At 39.3% G+C, this 17176-nt stretch overlaps 2 protein-coding genes across 8 annotated transcripts in view; one reads left to right on the top strand and one right to left on the bottom strand.

Moving 5' to 3' along the window:
• Positions 1-1703, bottom strand: part of CEBPZ (CCAAT enhancer binding protein zeta) — a 26995-nt gene extending 25292 nt beyond the window's left edge. Inside the window, exons 1-2 of the mRNA XM_061624663.1 lie at positions 1376-1703; positions 1011-1205 (exon numbers count right to left, since the gene is read on the bottom strand). Coding sequence (XP_061480647.1) covers positions 1011-1127 — 117 coding nt within the window. The 5' untranslated portion in view covers positions 1128-1205; positions 1376-1703. The remainder of the gene's footprint in view (positions 1-1010; positions 1206-1375) is intronic.
• Positions 1121-17176, top strand: NDUFAF7 (NADH:ubiquinone oxidoreductase complex assembly factor 7). Of its 7 annotated transcripts, none has more exons than XM_061624679.1 (10): positions 1121-1202; positions 5905-6068; positions 7630-7710; positions 8957-9067; positions 10227-10434; positions 12089-12147; positions 14703-14816; positions 15467-15610; positions 15988-16161; positions 16432-17176. In XM_061624679.1, exons 1-10 carry the CDS (start codon positions 1178-1180, stop codon positions 16645-16647), a joined length of 1296 nt encoding a protein of 431 aa, XP_061480663.1. In that variant the 5' UTR covers positions 1121-1177; the 3' UTR covers positions 16648-17176. The 7 variants fall into 7 exon arrangements, with proteins under 7 accessions (XP_061480663.1, XP_061480661.1, XP_061480666.1 ...); XM_061624677.1 differs by having other exon boundaries at positions 1126-1506; XM_061624682.1 differs by having other exon boundaries at positions 1128-1264.

Genomic DNA, 17176 nt, shown 5'->3' with positions numbered 1-17176 from the left:
TGTTTTTGATGGGAATTGAAACATATAGGAAAGTTGATATACATCTACAAGCCTGTAAAAAAGTCAATACTTGCCCTTTACATTAAACTGGGATCTCAGTAAGCAGAGTAGGCAAAAAAGCAGGCACAAGAATAGTACAAGAGCTAGATAATATTGATCCACCATAAGAAGAAAAGTCCTGTTGGATCAGACCAAAGGTCCATCTAGTTTTACATCCTGTTTTCCACAGCAACTGCTAGATGTTTTTGGAAGTCCACAAGAAAGAGAAATGGAAGGGACTCAATAGATCTGTTGTCTACTATCATTGATCGCATATTGTAGACCATCATGAAATGTTGTTACCCATTACTGCTTCTAACTGACACATGTCTCTGAAATATCCATCAATGCAATCAATTTCCTAAACTTAGGAATGTCCCACTTGCTTTCAAAGTGCTGAAACTTCTATTGGACTGACTAAAAAGATTTACAAAAATTAGAGCTCTTCCTTAATTTGTGGCAGTGCATAAAAAAGTTTAAAGACAACAGGCTTATTGTAACATAAGTGTTTTGTTGTTATGTGCCTTCAAGTCGACTATGACTTATGGTGACCTTATGAATCAGTGACCAACATAAATGTTTACAGACATACATTTACGTTACAATAGCTCTGCTGGTCTTTATGGTGCCAGAAGGTGTTATACAAAACCAGTGGGAGAGGAAGAAAAGTTTAAAAATGAAAAAAAAATCGTTGACTGTCACAGAATGCTGTATCCAAAATCCTCACGTATCACACACAGCAGGACTGCTGCTTTATCTCCATCTCTTTTTTTAAAAACGGTGCAACATAAGAGACAAAAATTCGACAATATGCTCTTTTAGAGAAACCCCGCCAGTTAAGTAAATACTTCCCAAGGCATAATAGCCAGGCTAACTCAAAGCTCTCGCCCCCTTCCACCACGTGGAAGGAAAACGATATCCGGGTATGTCCCTTTCCCCCTTTACTGGTCGCCTCGGAGAATCTCCCTTACTTTGGACCCCCCGAGGCGCAGCACCTCCTCCAGAGTAAAACCACTTCCATCATCAGCCTTTTCCTCGCAATCTCGCTCATGCGACTCTTTGCAATCTAACTCCGACAACGCCGCCATCTTCTCCTGCCAGACCACGCAGGCGCCACTCTAGCTTCCGGAGAGTAGTGATGACGGTGCCCTCTCCAGTAAAAGGTCCTGCAAGATAAGAATTCTATGTTATTAGCGTCGCAGATTTAGAAAACAAACGGGAGGAGGCGAGTCCGCTTGTTTATGTATATTGTAATATCACAGCATAAGCGTGGACTGCAACGTGGGCTTATTTGAAGCTTTACATAATTTTTTTTAAGTGAGCTACCAGGACTTACTGGTTGATGAGGTGAAGAAAGGTCGACGAGAACTACAGACAGTGCAGGCATGCAGCTCGTGGAATCAGGGCGAGCCCTTCTCCGCACTGTGCGCGTGGCTGCGCGAAACGCCCTCTTCCTCCGACTCCATGGTAACAAGAGCAACGCGTGGAGAGTACCTAACAGCACCGCCTTGCGCACGCTTACTCAGAAGTAAGCCCTACTCTGTTCAGTGGGACTTACTCCCAAGTAAGGGCATAGGCGTACTACCTTAGCTGGGCGTTTTCGTGAGTGCGAGTTACGTGCTCGGCTCTGAAAACTTTGACAGTCGTGCCGTCCTCTCACCCGGCTTCGCAGCCAGTGGAGTGGTAGTCAGTTTTGACCTGCAGGTGCTCCACAAGATGTTACCACATGTAACAAGGCCCGGAAGGATCTGTGTGTTATGTGCCTTTAAGTCCAATACGACGTGTGGCGACCCTATAAATCAGCCATCTCCGATCCTGTTCAGATCTTGTAATTTCAGGTCTGTGGCTTCCTTTATGGAATCATTCTATCTCGTTTGGTCTTCCTCGTTTTTTACTCCCTTCTATTTTTTCCAGCATTGTCTTTTCTAATGAATTCTGTCTTCCCATGATAATGTCAGTTTCATCATTTTAGCTTCTAGTGATAGTTCTGATTTAATTTGTTCTAATACCCAATTAAGAACATAAGAAGAGCCTGCTGGATCAGGCCAGTGGCCCATCTAGTCCAGCATCCTGTTCTCACAGTGGCCAACCAGGTGCCTGGGGGAAGCCCACAAGCAGGACCTGAGTGCAAGAACACTTTCCCCTCTATTGGTCTTTTTCGCAGTCCATGGTATCTGCAAAACTCTCCTCCAACACCACATTTCAAATGAGTTGATTTTTCTCTTATCCACTTTTTTCACTGTCCAACTTTCACATCCATACATAGAGATCGGGAATACCATGGTCTGAATGATCCTGACTTTAGTGTTCAGTGATACATCTTTGCATTTGAAGACCTTTTCTGGTTCTCTCATAGCTGCCTTCCCCAGTCCTAGCCTTCTTCTGATTTCTTGACTATTGTCTCCCTTTTGGTTAATGACTATGCTGAGGTATTGATAATCCTTGACAAGTTCAATGTCCTCATCAACTTTGAAGTTGCATAAATCTTCTGTTGTCATTACTTTAGTCTTCTTGACATTCAGCTGTAGTCCTGCTTTTGTGCTTTCCTCTTTAACTTTTATCAGCATTCATTTCAGATCATTACTGGTTTCTGCTAGTAGTATGGTATCGTCTGCATAAATTATTGATATTTCTCCAGTTTTCACACCTCCTTCATCTTGGTCCAATTCCGCTTTCCATATGATGTTCTGGATATAGGTGATAAAATACACCCCAGTCTCACACCCTGTCCGATTGGGAACCAGTTAGTTTCTCCATATTCAGTTCTTACAGTAGCCTCTTGTCCTTGCCATGTCCTTCCATAGTTTTTCATGATCTGCACAATCAAAGGCTTTACTGTAATCTATAAAACATAGAGTGATTTTCTTCTGAAATTCCTTGGTCCATTCCATTATCCAACGTATGTTCGCAATATGATCTCTGGTGCCTCTTCCCTTTCTAAATCCAGCTTGGACATCTGACATTTCTCGCTCCATATATGGAAGAGCCTTTGTTGTAGAATCTTGAGCATTATTTTACTTGCACGGGATATTAAGGCAATAGTTTGATAATTTCTGCATTCCCTGGGGTCCTCTTTCTTTGGAATTGGGATGTATATTGAATGCTTCCAGTCTGTGGGCCATTGTTTTATTTTCCTCATTTGTCAAAATTTGGACAGATTCCGCCTCAGTAGCTTGTAGCAACTCAGTTGATATGCCATCTGTTCCAGGTGATTTGTTCCTTCCAAGTATTTTAAGAGCAGCTTTCACCTCACATTCTAAAGTTTCTGGTTCTTTTTCATACAGTTCCTCCATGAATGAATCTGTCATCCTTGCATCTCTTATATAGTTCTTTTATATAGTTCTTCAGTGCTTCCATAGTCCTTTTATTTCATCTCGGTCAGTCATTGTTTTCCCCTGTTGATTATTCAACATCCCTACTCTTGGTTTGAATTTCCCTTTCATTTCTCTATTCTTTTGGAATGGGGCTCTTGTTCTACCTTTTTTACTATCCTCTTCTATTTCTGTACAATTATTGTAGTAGTTCTCTTTGTCCCTACATACTAGTCACTGTGTTTTTCCATTTATGGTACTAACCGTGCTTCTCTTTCCTTTTGCTTTTGCTTTCCTTCTCTCTTTAACCATTTTAAGAGTTTTGTCAGTCATCCATTGAGGTCTTTCTTTCTTTTTAATTAGAGGTATTGTCTTTTCGCATTCTTCCGTGATAATGTCTCTGACTTCAATCCATAGTTCTTCTGGTTCTCTGTCAGCTAGGTTTAAAGCCTCAAATCTGTTCCTTATTTGATCGTTATATTCTTCTGGGATGTTTTTTAAATTGTATTTTGGCATTATGATTGCTTTGTTGTTCTTCTTTAGCTTTACTCTGATTTTCAATATGACCAGTTCATGATCTGTACCACAGTCAGCTCCTGGTCTTGTTTTGCAGAAAGTATGGAACTTCTCCATCTTCTGCTACCAATTATATAATCAATTTGATTCCTATATTAACCATTTGGTGATGTCCACGTGTACAGTTGTCTTTTCTGTTGCTCAAAAAATGTGTTTGCAAGAAACAAATTATTGGCTTCACAGAATTCAGTAAGTCTGTCTCCTGCGTCATTTCTATCTCCTAAGCCCCATTTTCCCACAATTTCTAGTTCTTCTCTGTTCTCTACTTTTGCAAACCTTGATCATCCTGTTTTGGTGTGTGATCAGTTTCTTCCTGTACTTCTGCATAAAATCTCTCAATTTCCTCTTCTTCTGTGTTTGCCATTGGAGCACAGACTTGGATGATGGTTATGTTGATAGGTTTCCCATTACGTCTCACTGATATCACTCACTCAGATTTTGTGTTTTAGCTCCTAATTGCTTTTGCTACATCAAAATGTAGCAAAAAATACATTTTTGCTTCCCCCAAAGATACTCCCCCCCAAAAAAAACCTCATGCAGCTTCCGCTGTTGATCCATCTATTTTACCTTTCTGTCAGTACACCGCAACCCTGTGCCTAGGTAGCCTTATTAAACATAATGGTGCTTACTTTTTGACTCATGCCTTCAACTGATAAAGAATATTGATCTATAACAAAAGATCTTCAGTCACTTGAAATGCAGCCTTCAGCTTTTTATAAAATGCCAGCAAGCTTGCTAACATTAAAGCTGCTAGCATGAAGTAGGAACTCCATCAAAGGCAAGGAGTATCCAGCCTCAGTCTGTGATTTCCCATATGCTAATCTGTCACAAACGATAGTAAAACTTGGAAGCCTCATTATCACCTCCCTCACTTTCCAGAGCAAGAAGGGCCCATCAATTACTCTGAACTCCAGTAGATGATGTCATCACTCCTGTTCTGAAAAAAGTCCCAGAGCTATGTTCCCCCACCCCATTCCTGCCCCACCATATCACTGTTCATGACTCATTCTATAAGACACTAACAGGACCATCACCATCTTCTGGTTGGAGGTGCGTTTCTTACCTTAGAGGAAGTGCTTCCCCTACCATGCCCCACCCCTGTGAAAGAGAAAAAAGGGGGGGATGAGAGGAAAGAGGTGGCTCTGCCCACCACCTGTTCCGCCCGCCACCTGTTCCACCCACCACCAGGTATCACCAATTGACTTTTACTGTGAGTCAACAGCCCATAGAACAAGAGGCACAAACCAGCAAAGATAAACACTCAGGTTCCAGTGGGACTTAAAGTTCTTCATTTTGGTTAGATCTTGCGCAATATATTTGCACCATGTCATTTATTGACATGCCTTTGAAATATAACTAAAAGTGTTAATGCAAGGTTAAGCACTAGTGCAGTGGGACTTCACCCACTCTCCTCCCCCCTCATACACTCTACACTGTTCCCAAATCTGCTCAGGATGGTTGACATAATCCCCAGAACAGACAGGGGCATGGGGAATGAGAAGGGAAGTCCCACTATGCTAGCACTAATCTTTGTACTGGTGCTATTATTTAGTTGAATACAGTACTGCCCATAGGAAGTTGCATTAAATTATTGAGGCAGCCCAGTTTACTCTCTACTACAGTGACTAGCAGCAGCTTTCCAGGATTTCAGAGATCTTTCCCAAGCCTGCCTGGAGGTGCCCGTAATTGCAGCTGGAACTTTCTGCACCTTGGCTGATAATTTTTTATGTCTTGTAATGCATTTAGAGTTTAAGTACTTCTTACTTATAAAAAAACACCTGTCTGATTCCATGTTTTCCAGGGATCTTTTAAGTTTTAATCACACACTTGTATATAAAAAAAATTAAGAATGTTTCCTCTAATCATTATATAGTTATTTTGTGTGTTTATTCAGAAATAGCTTGTATTGGCCAATGCTAGAGAGACCCTTTAGTCAGATGAACCACTAGAGGTTGGCTAATCTTATGTTTTTGCATAGGTCATTCTGCTACATTGAGATGCCAGCGCTTTAGTTCAGAAAGTAAAGGAGAGAAAAACAGTCAAGTGACTCCAATGATGAAACATCTTGTGATGAAAATAAAGTCAACTGGTCCTATTACAGTTGCTGAATATATGCGAGAAGTTTTGACAAATCCTGTGAAGGTATGAGCAGTACCATGTGCATAATTCAAATGGCATTTTGGGATTAGAAGCTCCAGTTAATTATTCAAAGGATTTTTAAAAAAATCTGATCGATATTGGATCCTATCTAGGCTTCCATGAATAGAAAGGGTCCTTAATTTATGGATCAGGCTGAGAACCAGAGGAAAATCATGTCAGCAAAAAGGATGAGCAGTGCTTGCTGATTCCCTCTGCTGCCCCCTTTGCCGCCTCTTATGCTGCTCCCGAGAATCCTAACTCTTCAGATTTTCTGGGGGTACTGCAAGAAGAGAGGATGCCTTGCTCTGAAAAAGAACCTCCTTACTCAGAGCATTGCAGAAATTAGAGGGAGGTGAAGCACGCACAATGCTGATCCCACATACAAAGAGTAAGCGGGGGAGAGGAGGAGGAATGGGGGAGGATGGTGCAGTGTTTGGGGCCAGCCCTGGCTCCCCCAGTACTACAGTCAATGGGAGGGGATTTTGAAAACAAAGATGCATGCAGGGGGGCAAAACAGTAAGTCCTCCCCACATACTTCTCACTCTGGCAGGCCAGCCGGGTTTTGGAAGTGGCAGTCAGTCCACCACTTTGCAATCCCCACACATCCTACTTGGCCTGCGCTGCAAGAGACTTTTGAAGGATGGGAAACTATAGTCCTACGAGATAAGGTGGTATTAAGGCTGAAGAGAGTGTTGGGCCTATATTGCATACTCAGCCTTTGGTTGTACATCATTACTGCAGTAACCATGTATTGTTGTTGGATTGTTTTACATTCTCATTCAGATGATCTCATTTCTTTATGCTTAACTTTTTATACTTAGGCTTACATCATCATGGTAAGAAACAATCATCACATTTTATCAGATGGCATAACCATTGTCCAAAATTTGCCACTTAAGATAGGGGACTGGAGCTTGCTGGATAATCAAGATGTCCTTGATATCAAGAATCTTGTTTTTGTTGACGGTGCCCTGGAATGCCTCATTTCAGGGCTTGCAGGAGATCTGTACTCCTGGACCTTTGTGTGGAGTTAGTGGGGGTCTCTGCACCGAACCCAGCCCTTCATCAGCAACATGCCCCTTCATCCACTGGCAAAGAGGCACCTCCCTTCCATCCTAATACCCTCTAGCCAGCAGATCTGGGGATTAGGATTGTTCTGTTGCTTGTTCAGTCCCTACTGCCTACATTAATAGCCCTTCCTAGTCCTAGGCCCTGAGTGAGATTCTTCCCCACTCTTGCTTTCTTTAGTCCTTGATTCTTTCACTTTGCAACTCTATGCCTCTTCCATCCATCCTTGCCTCAGACCATAGTTTCTCAACCCACTGCTACATGTGTCCTCTGTCCTTAACTCAATCTGCCTTAAGGTTTTCTGTCTCCTGAGCCCTTTTCCCAGTGGCTTTCTAGCTGAGCTAAATTATAGTGCAGGGTGAACGTAGTGTTGATATTTTCTTTACTCTTTTTTTTTTAGATAATTGTTTCATTAAAACAATCTCAGTGTTGCAGCAGACTAGAAGGTGAACATAATCAAGAGTTAGGAACTGACTCGTTTTTTCTTCTCCTATAGGGCTACTACATGCATCATGACATGCTAGGAGAAAAGGGAGATTTTGTTACTTCACCTGAAATAAGTCAGATCTTTGGGGAGGTACTTTTTTTTAAAAGTACTGTTATTTTTTAATGTATACACGTTTGAACTTTTAATTGTGTGGCCTGATGAGACAGAATAGTATTTTGTGGTAATACTATTTAAGCTTTTTACCTTATCAGTGTTGGTGTACTATTCTTCTTAAGTACAAAGCAATGTCACAATCATGTTTTAGAAGGATCAAAAATTATTTCCAAACGTTTATTCAGTTTACAAACACAAACGTGCCTTTTCTGAACACTAAACCTGCTACTTCTGTGTCTTGCACTTTTTAATGTGGCCATTGTAAAAATCTGGCTGCCATTTCCTGCACTTCACACTTTTGAGAAACTTGCTGCTGATTATATTATATTATAAATAATATAAATAATATTTTTATCATATCTGACTCTCTGGCTTATGTATTTTAACCATGGTTAAATAATACCGATACTGTGTTTGTTTTGTGATTGATATTGTCTACCTTCTAATGAATTTGAAATGTTATGATGTTAGTGCTATTTAAATGAGCTGTTGTTTGGCTTGCCAAATTAGATTTTAAAATGAATTGGTAATATACTATCATGATGATGCCTTGATACATATTCCTGTTATTGTATTGCTATTGTGTGAGCACATCTATGTGGAAAAGCATTATACAAATAATAAATAAAAAACCTGAAGGTTTTTCTAAGCTCTGAAAGTTAAACTAGTTTTTTCCCAGTTGATACCTAATTACTAGTAGTAAAGAACAAGACAGACAGCTTCTACTCAAGCAATCTAGTGTAATTAGTGACATTTGAAAAATATCATCCATGAGCCTCTGTATGTCGACTCAAAAACAAGTCCCACTGAGGATCATTGATATATACCACAAAGTAAGTGTGTATAAGCCCTTTTTCTCAAGTATGTTTCAATAGGAATTTAGGCTGCAATCCTGTATCCACTTACCTGGGAGTAAGCCACATTGAATTCACAAGGATTACACTGTTGGATTTTTATATATCAAAAGAACTATCTGCTCAGTCTAATTAGTCTGATTTTGAAAAAAGGGGGAAGAGTTCTTTTAAGCACAAAACATCGATTGTCATCCTGAATATAGTTAAGGTTAATTTCACTGTGTGCAAAACTGTAGCCCTTGTGCTATGATTTTGTTAGTTTCAATTTCCCTTTTTCCCTTAGGATGAAATACATATGTGCCACTCAGTTTGTAACTAAGATGTTTTATAGGGGAGAACAGTATCTTACACCTCTTTCTTTTCTCTAGTTAATAGGTGTTTGGTTTGTCAGTGAATGGATGGCTGCTGGCAAGCCAAAAAAAATGCAGCTGGTGGAATTGGGCCCAGGCAGAGGTAGTCTTACTAGTGATATTTTGCGGGTAAGTAAAAACAGCCTTTTCCTCCACAGTCCTATGGGTCAGAAACTTGCCTTTTCTTGTGTATATTGCAAGCTGAGATACCTAGGATTCTTTCTGTGCCACCAGCTATTCTGCTCTAGACAGTAAGATTTAGGTCCTTGGTTGTTTGAGGCTTCATGGTTTATGAAGTCTCAAATGAAGAAGGGCCTAAACCTAGCTGGTGGCATAAAAAGAATGCTAGGTTTATGAAGCCTTGAACAAGTATCAAGACCTAGGGCTCTTCCATTACCCTGCTCCTCCTTCCATTGTGCACCAACATCAGTGTGAACATCCTAGTTTGTATTAAGCCAGAGCTGCTTGTTACATCTAAACCGGACCTGGTTTGTTTTCCTAGTTTGTTAACCAACATTAAACCATAGCTCCCTGGTCCTGACATAATGGCAAACTATGGCTTAATTCAGGCCAAGAACATTGCTCTGAAGCCAGTGTATGACAGGAGGAAGAACGAGAGGAGAAGCACTTGGCACTGCTGCACTTTCATTGGTTTATGTGGCCTCAAACCAAGCCTTAGTGTGGCCCAGCACAATTGTGGTTTTCAGACATTCTACCTATATTTATTTATTTATTGTATTTGTATACCGCCCCATAGCTGAAGCCCTCTGTATCTTTTTTATTTTCTACTGTTCCTTGGTTTCTAGTATCTACCAGTTTGTGCTGGTAGTCTGCAATTGGCCTGCAAAACAAGTGTATATCTCCTGCCATTCTGTATAATGCCTGGTATAAAATAGCTAACATGGCACTTGCACTTGGGAAAAAGAAACAGTCACATTTAAAAAATAAGGGGAGGAATCCAAGACTGCACAAGTAAATTTCCGCTTGGGCAGCAGGACTTCATCTTTCTCTCCTCCACTCAACAGACCTCCACATGCCTGCAAAACCTGGGATGATCCCCCACTGTCTAGAGCAAATTTCAAGGGTGTGCAGGGGGCTGTGGGGAGAAGAATGTGAAGTCCTATTGCATTAATGGAAGTTCGTTCCACTCACAACATTGGATACAACCCAAGCAGTTTATCCAAATAACTGTGAAGCTACTGTAGAGTTCTTCTAACTGCAGCCTAGAATTGTATAAAATCAGTACACATTATTTAGCTCTAACAGTGTTGTCCTTCTGTATTTACAGGTTTTTAATCAGTTGAGCTCTATACTTACTAAATGTGATATCTCTGTTCATTTGGTGGAAGTCAGTCCCAAATTAAGTAAGATTCAAGCATCAGTGCTCACAGAAGGAAGGACAGAATTACCAGAGAACCCTTCTGCCTGTATGCAAGGGATTACTAAAACTGGACTGCCAATTTTTTGGTACCAAGATTTGAATGATGTGCCAGTAGGTAAGGTTTGCTGGTTTGGTGCTTGTGTGAGTGCATGTCCCCTTAGTTCTTTTTTTAGTTCTACAGTGGTGGGGTGTCCATAGGCAAGATAACTGTAGACCTGCTTCTTCATGAGGCTTTTTAAAGGGACTGTGGACAGTTTGACTGCAAAATGCTTAAGTAAAACTGTTTTTGAAAGTTTCAGGTTTTGTGGTGGTAAATACAATTTTCTAATAGTTCTTCATTTTGTGATTGAAAATTATGGTGACAAACATTACAAATTTGTATCATTCCCAAGCATCATGATTTATTAATATAGTCTTGCACCTCTGTCAAGCCAATCCTACTGGCATACATAGATGGTGTTGCCCCACTGGTGGTGTAAAGGCGGGAGGATATAACAAAGCGGTGAGCAACCAGGGCATAAATGCAGACCCCTTGCACTAAGTGCAAACCAGTTAATATGTATGATCCATTCTGCCCCAGCAGCATTGCTCACTTATCAGACATGAGAAAGATCGCCAGGAGCTGCCTGGCATCAGTTAAAGGTCATTTTACCTTTTCCAAAGCAGGACTTCAGTAATAGTGGCCACATTGGGAATGGAAGGGAGCCTCCATGAGAGCAGCAGCAATGTGGAGCTGCCTGCAGTGCCTAGATTGGGATAACAGCGTGGAACTTGGGTTCTGCTTATCAAATAATGTTTGATAAATGCATTAGGTGGTATTCAATGCTGGTCTTATTCAGAGTAGACCCACTGAAGTTAATAGACATGACTAACTTAGGTGCATTAATTTCAGTGGTGCAACTCAGTCAGAATTAGTTAAATACAACCTATTAGATCAGCCTTCTCCAACCTGGTACCCTCCAGATGTTTTGGACTACAACTCCCACACTCCTAAGCCAGCATGGCCCAGGATAATAGGAGTTGTAGTCCAAAACATCTGGAAAACACAAAATTGGCAAAGGCTGCATTAATGATATGACATAGATGGCATTGCACATCCTGCCAAGTAAATGGCTTCTATCAACAAGAAAAACGGGGGGGGGGAGAGAAAGATGGAAGTCCTGTTGCATAAATGGAAGTCTGCTTGTGTGTGCACAGACCAATGGCACAAACCAAATCCTTAGAACAAGTAACAAAATAATATAAACCTGTTCAACAGAAGTGAATAAAAAATATAATAAAATTCACTGAAATTATAGTTTTGAGCTCACAGTCTAGCCCAAACAGATAGGTCATACAATGGTTCCAAGCGATATTGTCATGTTTTGGTGGTGTTTTAGTTTAAAGGAAAGTGTTTCCTAGCCATTGTTTTACAAAACATCACCAATTCCATTCATTTGCTTTGGGATTTTATTTTATTTTATATGTTTGTTTGGGTCCTGCCATTGCTGGGGAGGGGGTTCAGTTCTTCTTGTTATGGTTCTGTTGTATCTCTTTTTTTCTTGCCACTCTGATTCTTTGAGTGGTTGCAATGAATATGTTTTTGGTAAATGGGGGGGGAGGTCTTTCTAACACTGCACTTTATATTCTTGTATGTGAAAATGAATAAAACATGTTTTTAAAAAATGGTTCCAAGTGAAGGCTTTGGATTCATACAGAAGTTGCTACAAATAGTGGAAAATGTTAGTTTCTAATGTTGGAACTTGATTGATGCTTTATTTTTCCTTTAGGTAACAGTTTTTATTTAGCACATGAATTCCTTGATGCTCTACCTATACACAAATTTCAGGTATGATTACAAGCTGCCACTTGACTTTACTTAAAGACCATTTAATATATAGAAAGAGAACAAAAGTTCAACCAACTGAAGGAAGGGAGCAAGTATGTCTGTGTCATGGTACTGACACATTTTAATCAGTAGAACAGCTGAATTTGACTTAATCACAACTTACTTAGTATAGCAAATTATACAAAATAAGTTAAGTCATTAAATTAAATTCATCTTGGTTATTTCAGTATTCTCAGAAGATCTTTTTAATATAGAAAGTTTAGTATTCTAATGCAGTGCATGTATCCTATCTTTGAGATCAGTTACTCTCATTGGGAATAGTCATCATGTACTTGCACTATACATAAATGTGAGAATCAGCCTTCACATAATAAAGCAAGATGCTGCTCTTAACTACACACATTGCTTTTTTGTGCCAGTACTCACCAGTACAGAGTACCAACACCTTTTTTGCTACCCAGGACAACTATTTTGTGCTGGCACCCACAACACTTTTATCAAGCTGTGAGTACAGACACCTCATTTTTTAACCAAAACTATAAGCACTGACTACACCTCTTGATTTAAGTGCAGTGACAGGATTTGTGTTTTCTTTTTCATCATCTTTTGCTAGTTGTGCAATTAAGCTTTGTTGATCTAGTCTGCAAAGTTTTATTACTGGCCAGGTGCAGTGCAGGAGAAATGCAGGAATGCACTACTCTGGGACTTTTTTTTTCAGATCAGGAACAATGACATCATCTGCTAGAAAGCTAGAGTAATCGACAGGCTCTCTTTGCTCTGGCAGGTAAATGAGGTCACATTATTGTTCTTGACAGATTAGCATAGTGGAAGCAGAGGCCAGAGATTGCTCTCTTTTTCTTTGATGGGCTTCCTACATGCTAGCTGTTTAAATAGCAATACTACTTTACACATTTGCTTGCATTCACAATTACATTTCAGCTGAAGATCTTTTGTTACAGCCCACTGTCTTTTACATGTTTCTAAGAAACTATGCATAGGATTGCAGTCATGCTGATCCTAATAAATTTGGTACTATATCATATACAGCTACTCTTTGGCATGCATGTATGAGTAATAATGGACCAACACAGCTGGCTGCTTTTTTGGGTCCTACCTGGGGATATGGGTATGAGAGTTATGATGACCTCTTCAACATTTATGGTCAGGATATTAAGGAGCAGAGCAGGAACTCTCCAGAATGGTACAAATTAGCAAAGCAGAATCTGTTTGCTTTTAAAGAACTTCACTGAATCATAAAAGTATAATAAATGATTAGAAGTTACTTGTCTAGTGTATAGTCTTGAATACGTGTATATTAAATACTGTATTTTATATATATGTTGTTATGTGCCTTCAAGTGTATTATGACTTATGGCACAATGACTTCCAAGAGCATCTGTCATGGACCACCCTGTTCAGATCTTATAAGGTCAGGTCTGTGTCTTCCTTTATGGAATCAATCCATCCCTTGTTTGGCCTTCCTCTTTTTCTGTTTTTCCCAGCATTATTGTCTTTTCTAGTGAATCATGTCTTCTCGTTATGTGTCCAAAGTATGATCACCTCAGTTTTATCATTTTAGCTTCTAGTGACAGTTCTGGTTTAATTTGTTCTAATACCCAATTAGTTGTCTTTTTCACATGCCATGGTATATGCAAAGCTCTCCTGCAACACCACATTTTAAATGCATTCATTTTTCTCTTATCTGCTTTTTTCACTGTCCAACTTTCACATCCATACATAGAGATCGAGAATACCATGGTCCGAATGATCCTGAGTTTAGTGTTCAGTGATATATCTTCGCATGAGGCCCTTTTCTAGTTCTCTCATAGCTGCCCTCCCCAGTCCTAGCCGCCTTCTGATTTCTTGACTATTGTCTCCATTTTGGTTAATAACTGTACCGACGTATGGATAATCCTTGACAAGTTCAAAGTCCTCATTGTTACATAAATCTTCTGTTGTCATTACTTTAGTCTTCTTGATGTTCAGCTGTAGTCCTGCTTTTGTGCTTTCCGCTTTTACTTTCATCAGCATTCTTTTCAAATCACTACTGGTATCTGCTAGTAGTGTGGTATCATCTGCTTATCTTAAATTATTGATATTTCTCCCTCCAATTTTCACACCTTCATCTTTGTCCAATCCTGCTTTCCGTATGATGTTCTACGTATAAATTAAACAAATAGGGTGCACCCATCTCACACCCTTTCCAGTGGAGAACCAATCGGTTTCTCCATATTCTGTCCGTACAGTAGCCTCTTGGCCAGAGTATAGGTTGTGCATGAGGATAATCAGATGCTGTGGCACCCCCATTTCTTTTAAAGCATTCCATAGTTTTTCATGATCTACTCAGTCAGAGGCTTTGCTGTAATCTATAAAGCATAGGGTGATTTTCTTCTGAAATTCCTTGGTCTGCTCCATTATCTAACGTATGTTTGCAATATATATATATGATATATATACATATATGCATACATATATATGGTATACATATATAATATAAATATTGTAGCTGACTGCATTCAATAAAATCCAAATCAAACTTAATTTTAAATTAACAGAAAACAGAAAAGGGATGGCGTGAGTTGTTGGTTGATATTGATCCAGACACTCCTGACAAGTTGCAATTTGTTCTTGCACCATCTGCCACTCCTGCTACAAAAGCCTTCATATATGTAAGTTCAATTATATAATCCTCTCCAAGCTAATATTACCATTATGTTACATATTTTGAGATGCTCACTATTTTTCAAAATGTACTTATTGAAGTTGTCATCACTGTTCAAACATTTATTGCGCAAATTGTTTGATAAATATTATACATTTGTTGTGCATTAAAATGCTATGGAAAGGCTACCTCTCAGGTTAAACTAGAATAGATGCATGACAACAGTGTTTTATATAGAATATTAAGTTGTAGATTCCTTAGGAAAATTTTTCTAAAATCTTCTTTATCAGCTTACCTTCTTGTTTTCATCAAAAACATTCAGTAAGATCATTTGTAAAATATAAAAAACTTATATTTATTCTAGTTCACTGTTACAAGAGATTTTAATTGCATAGCAAATGCACAACAGTAACCCATGCTGTGGGATCCAGGTATTTTTCCTCAAGACATAACAAACGCTGTCATATATTTACTGCTAAAGTTTTCCCCAAAGAATTCTGAGAATTACAGTTTTAATAGAATATTCATATCCTCCCATTAAAACTCAACACCCTTCAACAGCAATTCTCAAGATTCTTTCAAGGGAAGCATCAGGAAAATTTCAGCACCTATAGTTGCAGGCATAACTGTTTGTTCAATACCTGAATTCTATATTAGGATAAAGAATCCAGGGATCATTTGGAAGTGTGTCCCGAAGCTGGTATCATCATCCAGAAGCTGGCCCATAATATTGAAAAAAATGGAGGAGCTGCACTGATTATAGATTATGGCCACGATGGAACCAAAACAGATACTTTTAGGGTAGGTTGATTCATACAGATTCCTAAAGGCCAATACAGTTTGACTCTTTGAACAGTCTAGTATTGTTTTTTTTAAAAAGCTGGAGTTTCTTCCATATTTCCTGGGGTAGCTACTAAGGTGGCTTTTGGATAAAAGGTGCTGTACAGATGTACAATCCTATTGCATTCATCTATTGCCACTAATTTATAATCAGAGATAGATGGTAACCTTTTCAAAGAGAGTCAATTGCAGCTTAAGGCAACATACAGTTCTTCAAAATTCCTATTTTATAACTAGAAATGGCCCTTCCCATGTGCTGTAGTCTTGTGTGCAACTCAAAAGGCTGCAGGACCTACATGAACTAAGTGAATTCTTTTTCCATTTCAAATATTTTTCAGGGGTTCTGTGGGCATAAACTTCACAATGTGTTAATATCGCCAGGAGCAGCAGACCTCACAGCAGACGTTGACTTCAGTTACCTGCAAAAAATGGCACAGGAAAGAGTAGCCACCTTGGGTCCCATAAAGCAACAGGATTTTTTGAAAAACATGGGCATTGATGTCAGACTGCAGGTAGGAACTACTCTGACTAATATTTAGGTTCTTACTGAACTGAATACACTTAGATTTTCTGTAGCCCATTCAAGTCCCATTGCAATGGGAGACAGCACTGCGGTTATTTATTATGAAAGGGGAGTTACGGATTTATCAAATAAATAAAATGTAAACAAGTTGAAGGGAAGGGCAATAGAAAATGAGTGATTTCTGGGATGGAAAAATAACAGATAGCACAAGTGGACAAAGCTACAGTTTAAAGACACATTAATTCATTTTTCCATTTAGGTACTATTGAAAAGTGTTAATGATGCAGCCATTCACAGTCAGCTGCTTCGAAGTTATGAAATGCTCATGGACCTTGATAAAATGGGAGGACGTTTCCACTTTTTTGCCCTGTTGCCTCACTACAGATTTACAGCTTCAGACCAGCTAACAAAGCCAAATGACTCAACATCACTTTCAGTACCAATTGCTGGCTTTGGTGAACTCTCATGGAAGTGAACCCAAAATGTGAATGTTCTGTATTACGTTTGAAGGGCTCATAAAATAATGTGACTGATTGTGTCAAATATCTAAGAATTCAGTCACTATATACCATTTAACATGCAGCTGGTCCTGAAAATTATGGTTTCAGTAAAACTAAAAGCTGACAGTAACCCTGGAGAAAATACACAACACATTCTAGATGGAGAAAAAGTATATTTGACCTTATTCTATTCATCTATTTTCTTGTAAAAGTGTTTATATTAAGGATCTCACTTTTTTGTCCCTAAGTGAGGGCTTATAAGTTTGTGTAACGTATTTTTAAGTTGTCATTAAACCTTGAGATAATATATCATTCTGCAGATGACGGGTACATGGCTCAGTCACCTACTAGGCGCATGGGAACGGAGTACAGCGTCAGGGAGAAGAGCATATTGTCATTTGTAAATGGTAGACCTCCCTCCTGATTTGGTGCAGTGTGTGCTTCTAATTTGTAAAATGGTTTCAGTGGAATAACAAATGCAATTATAAGAACAGTGGATATACA

Source organism: Rhineura floridana, chromosome 4, assembly GCF_030035675.1.
Source record: "Rhineura floridana isolate rRhiFlo1 chromosome 4, rRhiFlo1.hap2, whole genome shotgun sequence".
In the NCBI taxonomy this organism is placed as follows: Eukaryota; Metazoa; Chordata; class Lepidosauria; order Squamata; family Rhineuridae; genus Rhineura; species Rhineura floridana.
Note: the sequence above shows the minus strand (reverse complement) of the source record. Positions and strands in the feature narration are given on the sequence as shown.